The sequence below is a fragment of the Zophobas morio genome, unplaced genomic scaffold, assembly GCF_036711695.1.
Source record: "Zophobas morio isolate AGI-343-1 ecotype UQ-CSIRO unplaced genomic scaffold, CSIRO_AGI_Zmor_V1 ptg000006l, whole genome shotgun sequence".
Classification (NCBI taxonomy): domain Eukaryota; kingdom Metazoa; phylum Arthropoda; class Insecta; order Coleoptera; family Tenebrionidae; genus Zophobas; species Zophobas morio.
In genome coordinates, this window is record NW_026972111.1 from 1,467,835 (window position 1) to 1,478,553 (window position 10,719).

General features: G+C 34.6%; 1 protein-coding gene across 1 annotated transcript; it reads left to right on the plus strand.

Moving 5' to 3' along the window:
* The first annotated feature begins 65 nt into the window (after positions 1–65).
* On the plus strand, positions 66–10,151 carry LOC135122959 (SET domain-containing protein SmydA-8-like). Its single transcript, XM_064047458.1, has 4 exons — positions 66–386; positions 442–603; positions 8,644–9,603; positions 9,662–10,151. The coding sequence occupies exons 1-4, from the start codon at positions 100–102 to the stop codon at positions 9,933–9,935; spliced, it is 1,683 nt and encodes a 560-aa protein (XP_063903528.1). The 5' UTR covers positions 66–99; the 3' UTR covers positions 9,936–10,151.
* Positions 10,152–10,719: the final 568 nt, after the last annotated feature.

Sequence of the window (10,719 nt, forward strand, 5' to 3'; positions counted from 1 at the left end):
GTTGTTTCCAAAAATACTTTCCACTCATTCGGTCCTATTTTTACCCATTTCGATCCAACGTCGGATCAGTGCCCGAGTGCTGTCTGTCGACTCCACACAATGGCTGAAAATAGCTGTGCCGAGTGTCAAAAGCCGGCTGATTTGAAATGTTCGGCGTGCAAATTGGTGTCTTATTGCTGCAAAGACCACCAGAAGAAGCACTGGAAGACCCACAAGAGTCTGTGTCGGGCGTATGAGGTTGTGGCCACGAAGGAAGTGGGACGGTGTTTGGTGGCTTCCAGGGACTTGAATGCGGGTGATGTCATCATCTCGGAGTTGCCGTTGGTGTATGGGCCTAGGCCGCATATGGTGGAGGAGGGACCGGTGCCGTGTGTGGGGTGTTGCAGGTAGGGGGTGGGTTTTTGACAAGAGGTGGTGGTCTGATTAGGGTGGTTGTTGTAGGTTGATCATCTGCGAGGAGTCCCCCAGGTGTCCGGGATGCGATTTTCCGGTGTGTCATCTGGGGTGTCCAGGGTTACAAGATGGGGAGAAGCACGGCTACGAGTGCTTGATTTTGAGTTTGAGGGAGGTGAGGGCGATTAATGGGTTGCACGATTTCTACAGGTATGTACGGTTTTTGACTTACGAATTAAAAAAGTTTATAAGTAGTCAAATTAGTATTGGTTTGTCTTGGCTGTTGAGACGTCGATTGTTTTAAATTTGCGATAATTAAATGCTGGAATTTTTATTTTGAGTTATGATAGCAAGTTTGTACTGTCGATCTGGTTTTTAAACATCTGTTACAGAGAAATACTTCCCCCCACTTTCCAGGGTTGAGAGTTGGACTTGTTGCAAAAAAATATTATGTGGAAAGCCTCTTTCTGGATATTTCTTAGATTTGAAGAACACTGGGTACTTGGCAAATTTGCGCTGTATTTTTTCAAGTCCACCAATATGCACTTGATTATCTTGGTGATGACACAAGATCGGCATTTTCCAGTTTGGGTTTCACCAAGGTCTTATACAGTAGAATTCAGAAATTTTCATTTTAATCCCAAACATTTCGAAAATATTGCTCGATGAACATAAAGGCATATTTTTTTTGTAATCAGCACGTCGAGATCTATACATCCCAGACTTTTTTGTTCATTTTTTGACAACTTTTTTAAAGGTGAAATTTTGCCAATACTTACTACCTTCTTCAAGTTTCGACACATTTTTGACCATTTTCGAAATTTAACTAAAATCATTTTCTTGGAGATTTCGAGCTGTAGCTTCCGGCATCATTTCTTTAATAACTCCAACCGTTTTTAGAGAATTGGCCATTGAATTATCGATTTTTTGGAATTTTTAAAACATTTGATTTTACAGAAAATTTCGACAATATGTTCGATGAACATAATCACGCAATATTTTTGGAATCAGAACTTCTTGGCGGCCCCAAATCTATTTTTTTTTAATGTAAAACCTTCTAGGGGCACCAAATTTTTCGTTTAGAATATGACATCTTCTTGGGTTCCCAATTGTTTTTTTTTTAAATGTCAAACCTTCTCGGGAACCCCAAATGTCTTTTTTGTTGTAAAACTTTCTCGAAGGTCCAAGTGTCTTTTTTAAGAATGAAACACCACGGGGTCGCCAAATATCTGTTTTTTAATGTGAAACCTTTTCGGGAGTCCCGATTGTCTTTTTAAAAATCTAAAACCTTCTCGGGGGCCCCAAATGTATTTTTTTTAAGAATGTGGAACCTTCTCGGGGGTCCCAAATGCCTTTTTTAAAAATGTAAAACCTTCTCGGGGGTCCCAAATGTCGTTTTGAAAAATGTACAACCTATTCTGGGGCGCTAAATTTTTTTTTTTAGAATGTAAAACCTCGGGAACCCAACACCTATGTTTTTTAAAAATGTAAAACGTTCTTGGGAGCCCCAAATGTATTTTTTTTAATGTGAAAACTTCTCGGGAGTCCAGATTCCCATTTTTAAAAATGTAAAACCTTCTCGGGGGCCCCAAGTGCCTTTTTTTAAAAATATGAAATCTTCTTGAGGGTCCCAACTATTTTTTTTAATAAAAAACCTTCTCGAAGGCGCCAAATTTCTTTTTCTAAGAATGTGAAACCTTGTCAGGGGTCCCAACTGTTTTTTTAACAAGTTGAAACCTTCTATATATATTTTTAAATAGCATGTTGTTGAAAGAGAACTTTATATGTAAAGAAAAAAGTGATTAAAAATAAGCCCCACCCACCCGCTCCAACCTCAGTTGTGATGAATTGCTCATTCGTTGTCCGACCGAGGGGTGGAGCTTACTTGTAAAATCGATGTTTCCCGACAAAAATTTACCATCTTAAACATGTTTTAAATACCTTGTCATGAAAAGAACTCTACGTATGTTAAACAAGTGACGAAATTTAAGCCCCGCCCGCCCGCCCCGTCTCAATTGTAAGGATTTTTTTTATTCGTCGTGAGCCAGAGGGCGGAGTTTATATATTTGCAAAATCTTTATTTCTCAACATGAAATTACTATCTGAAACATGTTTTACACATTACCATATTGTTGAAATTAGATCATTTTGAGAAAAAAGAGACTTGGTAACCCCCCCCTAAGTCAACAACAAAACATGTTTCACACGGTAATTTCGGTTAGAGAAAGAAAGATTTTGCGATTAATCTCCACCCTTGGGCTCATGGCGAATTTTTGTGGATTTTTAGAAAACTTTTCCTAAGGTGAAAATTTTTTAACACCATTTTCGAAACTTAAAAATTTGACTTTAAATAAAAGAGAAAAATTCAACAACGTTTTTCGATGAAGCTAAACACGTTATATTTTTGAAATCAGAACTTCCAGATGTATGTACCCTAGAATTTTTGTGGATTTTTGGACAAATTTTTCAAAGGTGCAATTTCTCCAATGGAGTCACTTCCGGCCTTCCTTTTTTGACAACTTCAACTGTTTTTCCAAAAACGGCCGTTGCAAAATCGAAATTTTTGGAATTTTCAAGAATTTTCGCTTTAATCACCAACATTTCAAAAATTTTGGAATCAGCAACTCGAACCTGCATACCCCAGAATTTTTTGTGGATTTTTAAACAACTTTTTTTAGATAGGTGAAATTTTTTCAACACTGCTTCAAATTTCGACACATTTTTGAACATTTTACGCAACTTAAATGTATACATTTATACAGGTAATTGTAGTTTTCGAGCTGTAGAAGTCACTTCCGGCCTTGGTTTTTTGATAACTTCCACGTTTTTTTCAGAAACGGCCGTAAAAAATTTGAAATTTTTGGAATTTACAGAAATTTTTACTTTAATCACAAACATTTCGAGACTGTAGCTCGATAAACACAAGCACGCTGTAATTTCGGAATCAACACGTCGAGATCTATATAAGCCGGAATTTTTGTGGATTTTTAGATAACTTTTTCAAAGGTGAAATTTTTCCAAATATCTCTTTTTTTCAAATTTCGACACATTTTTGAACATTTTTGAAACTTGCTAGCTACTCTTTCTTGTAGATTTCGAGCTGTAGAGGTCATTTCCAGTTTCGTTTCGTTGAAAACTTCGACCGTTTTTCCAGAATTGGCCGTTCATATATATCGAATTTTTGTATTTAAAAAAAAATACTTTAAACACGAATATTTCGAAAATGTAGTTCGATGAACATAAACACGCTGTTTTTTTGGAATTAGCACGTCGAGATCTATCCATCCTAGAATTTTTTGTGGACTTTTAGACAACTTTTTCAAAGGTGAAATTTTTCCAATACTCCCACGCTCTTTAAATTTCGACCCATTTTTGGACATTTTCGGAATGTAACTAGACACATGTTCTTGTAGATTTCGAGCTGTAGAAGTTTTTACTAGTCTTTTTTCTTTGACAATTCCAACTCTTTTTCCAGAACCGGCCGTTGAAAAACCAAATTTTTTGAATTTTCGAAAATATTCCAATTAATCAAGAACATTTCGAAAATTTTCATATTAATCAAAAATAGCTCGATGAACATAAACACGCTATCTTTTTGGAATCAGCACACGAAATCTATACATCCCAAATTTTATTGCGGATTTTTTGACAACTTTTCCAAAGGTGAAATTTTTCACCCCTTTCTACAAAATTCCACCCATTTCTGAAGATTTTCGAATCTTAACTAGACAACACTTTCTTGTACATTTCAAGATGTAGAAGTCACTTGTGGCGTTGCTTGTTTGATAACTTCAACTGTTTTTTTAGAAACGGTGGTTAAAAAAGCGAAATTTTGGATTTTTTTAAACTTTCAGTTTAATACCGAACATTTCGAAAATATTGCTCGATGAATATGAACACGCTATCTTTTTGTATTGAGCACGTCAAAATCTGTACATCTCAGAATTTGTGGTAAATTTTTTGACAACTTTTTTAAAGAAGAAATTTTCCAATACTTCAAATTTCGACCCATTTTTGACCATTTTCGAAACTTGATTAAATGCATATTCTCGTAGATTTCGAACTGTAGAACTCACTTCCGACCTTGTTTCTTTGATAACTCCAACTGTTTATTTAAAATCAGCCATTTCATAATCGAAATTTTTGGAATTTTGAAAAAAATTGTATTTATACTGAAAATTTCGACAATGTTTATCGATAATATAAACACACCATATTTTTGGAATCAGCCTTTCGAAATCTACATATCCCAGAATTTTTTGTGGATTTGTAGACAACTTTTCAAGGGTGAAATTTTTCCAACTCTCCCCCCTTCTTAAAATTACGACCGATTTTTGAATATTTTCGAAACTTTACAAAACACACTTTCTTGTAGATTTAGAAATGTGGAAGTCACTTGCGTTCTGTTTTTTTTATAGTTCTACCGTTTTTTCAGAAACGGCCGTTGAAAGACCGAAACTTTTGAATTTTCAAAAATTTTCAATTGAATGCCGAACATTTCGAAAATATTGCTCAATGAATATAAACACGTTGTCGTTTTGGAATCAGCACGTTGAGATCCATGTACTACAGAATTTTTTGCAGATTTTTAGAGAAATTTTTGAAAGGTAAAATTTTCCAATACACTTCTTCAAACTTCGACCCATTTTTGACAATTTTCGGCAATTAACAAAATACATTTTCTTGTAGATATAGAGCTGAAGAAGTCACTTCCGGCCTCGTTTCTTTGATAACTCCAAGCATTTTTAGAGAATCAGAAATATCGAAATTTTTGGAATATGTTAAAAATTTGACTTTAAATAAAACAGAAAATTTCAACGTTTTTCGATGAACATAAACACGTTATATTTTTGGAATCAGAACTTCCAGATGTATGTACCCCAGAATTTTTGTGGATTTTTGGACAATTTATTGAAAGGTGCAATTTCTCCAATGGAGAGTCACTTCCGGCCTTCTTTTTTTGACAACTTCAACTGTTTTTCCAAAAACGGCCGTTGCAAAATCGAAATTTTTGGAATTTTCAAGAATTTTCGCTTTAATCATCAACATTTCAAAAATGTTGGACGATGAATAGAAACACGCAATAATTTTGGAATCAGCACCTCGAATCTGCATACCCCAGAAATTTTTATGGATTTTTAGACAACTTTTTTTTAGAGAGGTGAAATTTTTTCAACACTGCTTCAAATTACGACACATTTTTGAACATTTTGCGCAACTTAAATGTATACACTTCTACAGGTAATTATAGTTTTCGAGCTGCAGAAGTCACTTCCGGCCTTGTTTTTGTGATAACTTCAACGGTTTTTCCATAAACGGCCTTAAAAAAATCGACATTTTTGGAATTTACAGAAATTTTTACTTTAATCACAAACATTTCGAGAATGTAGCTCGATAAACATAAACAAGCTATAATTTCGGAATCAGTACGTCGAGATCTATATAACCCGGAATTTTTTGTGGATTTCTAGATAACATTTTCAAAGGTGAAATTTTTCCAAATATCCCTTTTTCTCAAATTTCGACACATTTTTGAACATTTTCGAAAATTGCTAGCTACTCTTTCTTGTAGATTTCGAGCTGTAGAGGTCATATCCAGTTTCGTTTCGTTGAAAACTTCGACCGTTGTTCCAGAATTTTTGGAATTCAAAAAAAATCATTTTAAACACGAATATTTCGAAAATGTTTTTTTGGAATTAGCACGTCGAGATCTATCCATCCTAGAATTTTTTGTGGACTTTTAAACAACTTTTTCAACGGTGAAATTTTTCCAATACTCCCACGCTCTTTAAATTTCGACCCATTTTTGAACATTTTCGGAATGTAACTAGACACATGTTCTTGTAGATTGCGAGCTGTAGAAGTTTTTACTAGTCTTTTTTCTTTGACAATTCCAACTCTTTTTCCAGAACCGGCCGTTGAATTTTCGAAAATATTCCAATTAATCAAGAACATTTCGAAAATTTTCATATTAATCAAAAATAGCTTGATGAACATAAACACGCTGTCTTTTTGGAATCAGCACACGAAATCTACACATCCCAAATTTTATTGTGGATTTTTTGACAACTTTTCCAAACGTGAAATTTTTTCCCCCTTTCTTCAAAATTCCACCCATTTCTGAAGATTTTCGAACCTTAACTAGATACACTTTCTTGTACATTTCGAGATGTAGAAGTCACTTGTGGCGTTGCTTGTTTGATAACTTCAACTGTTTTTTTCTAGAAACGGTGGTTAAAAAGCCGAAATTTTGGATTTTTTTTTAATTTTCAGTTTAATACGAACATTTTGAAAATATTGCTCGATGAATATGAATAAGCTTTCTTTTTGTATTCAGCACGTCAAAATCTGTACATCCCAGAATTTGTGGTGAATTTTTCTTCTTTTTTAAAGAAAAAATTTCTCCAATACTTCAAATTTCAGCCATTTAATAATCGAAATTTTCGGAATTTTGAAAAAAATTTAATTTAAACGGAAAATTTCGATATCGATAATATAAACACATCATATTTTTGGATTCAGCATGTCGAAATCTATATATCCCAGAATTTTTTGTGGATTTTTAGACAACTTTTTCAAAGGTGAAATTTTTCCAACTCTCCCCTCTTCTTAAAATCTCTTCTGAAAGTTGGAAACTTTTGAATTTTCAAAAATTTTCAATTGAATGCCGAACATTTCGAAAATATTGCTCAATGACTCAACGACAATCACTTTGTCGTTTTGGAATCAGTACGTCGAGATGCATGTACTACAGAATTTTTTGTAGATTTTTAGAGAAATTTTTTAAAGGTAAAATTTTCCAATACACTTCTTCATATTTCGACCCATTTTTGACAATTTTCGGAACTTAACTAAATACATTTTCTTGTAGATATGTATAGAGCTGAAGAACTCACTTCCGGCCTCGTTTCTTTGATAACTCCAACCATTTTTAGAGAATCACCCGTTGAAATATCGAAATTTTTAGAATTAAAAAAAAAAAAATACTTTAAACCAGAAAATTCCGACAACGTTGTCCGATTACCACAAAAACGCTATATTTTTGGAATCAATACGTCGAGTTCTATATCCCATAGAATTTTTGTGGATTTTTAGACAACTTTTCAAAAGTGAAATTTTTCGAATTCTCCACACTTCAAATTTTGACCCATTTTTGAACATTTTCGATACTTATTTAGATACACTTTCTTGTAGATTTAGAGTTGTAGAACTCACTTCTGCCATTGCTTTTCCAGAAACGGCAACTGAAAAATCGAAATTTTTGGAATTTTTCAAAATTTTTATTTTAATCACAAACATTTCGAAAATGTAAGTCGATGAAAATAAACACACTGTCCGTTTGGAATCAGTACGTTGAGAGCCATGTACCCCAGAATTTTTTGTGGATTTTTAGACAACTTCTTCAAATGAAATTTTTCCAATATACTTTTTCAAATTTCGAATCATTTTTAAACATTTTCGAAACTTATCTAGATACAGTTTTTTTCTAGATTTTGAGCTGCAAAAGTCACTTCCGTCCTCGTAAGTTAGATCGTTTTTAGAGAAACGGCCGTTGAAAAACCGAAATTTTTGGAATTTTTAAAAATTTTCACTTTCATCCTGAACATTTTGAACATGTTGTTCGACGAAAATGAATACGTGGAATCAACACGTGGAAATCTATACATCCCATATTATTTTGTGAATTTTAAGACAACTTTTCCAAAGGTGAAATTTTTCCAAAACCTTTTCAAATTTCGACCCATTTTTGACCATTTACGAAACAGAATACAGTTTCTTGTAGATTTCGAGTTGTAGAAGTCATTTCCGTCCTCGTTTCTTTGATAACTGCAACCGTTTTTCCAGAATCGGCCGTTGGAATATCGATATTTTTAGAATTTTTAAAAAATTTGAATACAAAACGGAAGACTTCGACAGTGTTTATCCATAAATATAAACTCGCTAAATTATGTAGCGCACTGAAAACTCCAACTATCAAAACAACCTGAAAGTATTAATAAATTTGAGATTGTTTTTTATCAATATGAGCTCCAATTTATCTTCATAAATAAGAAATCCTTACCATGCACTTTATTAAGAAATTGATTTATCTCTCCTTTGGAAAAAATAAACGATTTTCTAGGTCGGTAACCTTCTGATTTCCGCTTTAAGAAAGCCACAGCTTGATGATATTTACTAATATCAATATTCTTTTTAAACAAGATCAACGTCAGCAAAATAGTTCAATTTTTTTTATTTTCCTTGTTTTAGACAAGACACCCTTCTGGCCTTACGCTGCCTTCTCCTCCAAAAAAAGCACCCTAAAAAATACACCCAACTAATGGAAATGGAAGCACATTTGGACCAGCGAAACCCAGACACCGAAGTCTACAAACAAGTCCAAGAAAGAATATTCGATTACTTAGACGACTCCTTTTTCACCCCACTCAAAATCGTCCAAACTAAAACCGGAAAGGTCATTCTCGACGACACTTCCAAAGAAACAATCCACAAAATCTGCGGCATCATCGACGTCAACGCCCTCGAGATCAACCAAGGGGCGGAAATTTCCGCCCTTTACCCCACCGCCTACTTAATCGAACACGACTGCGTTTGCAATACCATTCACTGCTTCGAGAACGAGGAAAACGGCTACAGGATAACTGTAAGGGCCGCTTTGCCCATTAAAAAAGGGGAACATATCACGACCATGTACACACATGCCCTTTGGGGAACCCAAGCAAGAAGGGAGCACCTCCTTGAAACCAAGTACTTCTCGTGTGCCTGCAAGCGGTGCCAAGATCCTGCAGAACGTGGAAGCTTTCTTAGTGCTTTGAGATGTCTGGGTACAGGGCCGGATTCTTGTGATGGGTATCAACTCCCGGTTGATCCATTGGACGACAAAACGGAGTGGTTGTGCAATAAGTGCGACATCAAGCTCACCAACAGCGAGGTTTCTTATTTGATCAACCAGATCGGTGAAGAAGTCGACCATGTTCAACTTTCCACACCTACAGTGAAAGATCTCGACAACTTGTTGACGAAAATGTTGACTTTTTTGCACCCGAATCACTACCATGTGTTTTCTGTGAAACATTCTCTGGTACAGTTGTATGGCTACCAACAGGGGTACACTCCAAGTCAGATTAGTGACGATACAGTGATGAAGAAGATCTCCATGTGTAAGGAGTTGTTGGAGACGTGTAAGAAGATCGACCCAGGAAATGCTAGGTAAAAAAAATCGAAACGTCAAGCTATTTTTTATTTCATTTTTGTGTTGTGTTTGCAGGCTACCTCTGTATACTGGGGTTGTCTACCACGAGCTTTACTTGGCTAATACCATCATGGTTAAGAGGAAGTTCGATTTGGGTATTAAATCTAAGGTGAAGTCGGTGATGGCGATGATTAAGGAGTGTCAAGAGTGTCTTGAAAATGCTGCTGAGGTTCTTAAGTATGAGAAGAACACACCTGCTGGTGAAAAACTGTTGAATCTTATAGCGTCGTCGAAGAGGGAGTTTGTTGGTTGGACGGAACGAAACAAAGTCGATTTGTCAAAGGAGTGATATAAAATTTGTTTTTATTTTAATTGTAAAAGATGTTATCTTCAGACAGGTTTTTTTTTAATTCTTTGGTGCTGACGCCGGAGTAAAGCAAAAGAAGTTTGCTTTTAACTACTGAGGAAATCGGTGTTACGAGTATTAAATATCCAATGTTTTAGTGCAATGTGGTAAATTTAGTGCCTATTTTTATTATTTTTATTTTTATTTGTGTACACGAAATAGAACATATGTAACTCTATCTGTTCATCTGTTTTGTTCCTTAAATACTTACTTTAGTTACATCGTTAAAGCAACTCGAATATAGTTCAGGATAAAAATAAAATTCTAAACAGGAAAGAGAACGGAAAATATTTGAAAGAACTATTTTGGTAAAGTATTTATTTGTTCATGGAGATGCAACGTTATCATGAGTGGGTATAAGAACACAATTGGAAACAGGAAACTTTTACGGAGTTCTCAGACTTTTTTCACAGCTTCATTTCTTTCTCTTTCTACCGTTTTTCCAGAATCGCCAAAACAAACTCAGGCAAATTTTGAAATAATTTAAAAATATGATTTTGAAATCGATTATCTCGAAAACCAGTTGTCATATCCACTTTGGATTATTTTTTCTGGTAGACATATCATTCTTGAGTAAAAATGATTTTTTTCATAATTTTTAACCGCTCAATTTTTCGAAGTTGTGTTAAATACGTCCCCAACAAAAAATACTAAAATCTTCCAGAATTTTTTGTGGATTTCTCACTTCTTTCTAAGCATTGTTAAGAACTACGAAAGAGACTTTTTT

Coding starts and splice junctions, on each gene's coding strand:
- LOC135122959 (XM_064047458.1), top strand. CDS start 100: ATGGCTGAAAATAGCTGTGCCGAGTGTCAAAAGCCGGCTGATTTGAAA. Junction 387..441: donor CCGTGTGTGGGGTGTTGCAG/GTAGGGGGTGGG, acceptor TGGTTGTTGTAG/GTTGATCATCTGCGAGGAGT. Junction 604..8,643: donor GGGTTGCACGATTTCTACAG/GTATGTACGGTT, acceptor TCCTTGTTTTAG/ACAAGACACCCTTCTGGCCT.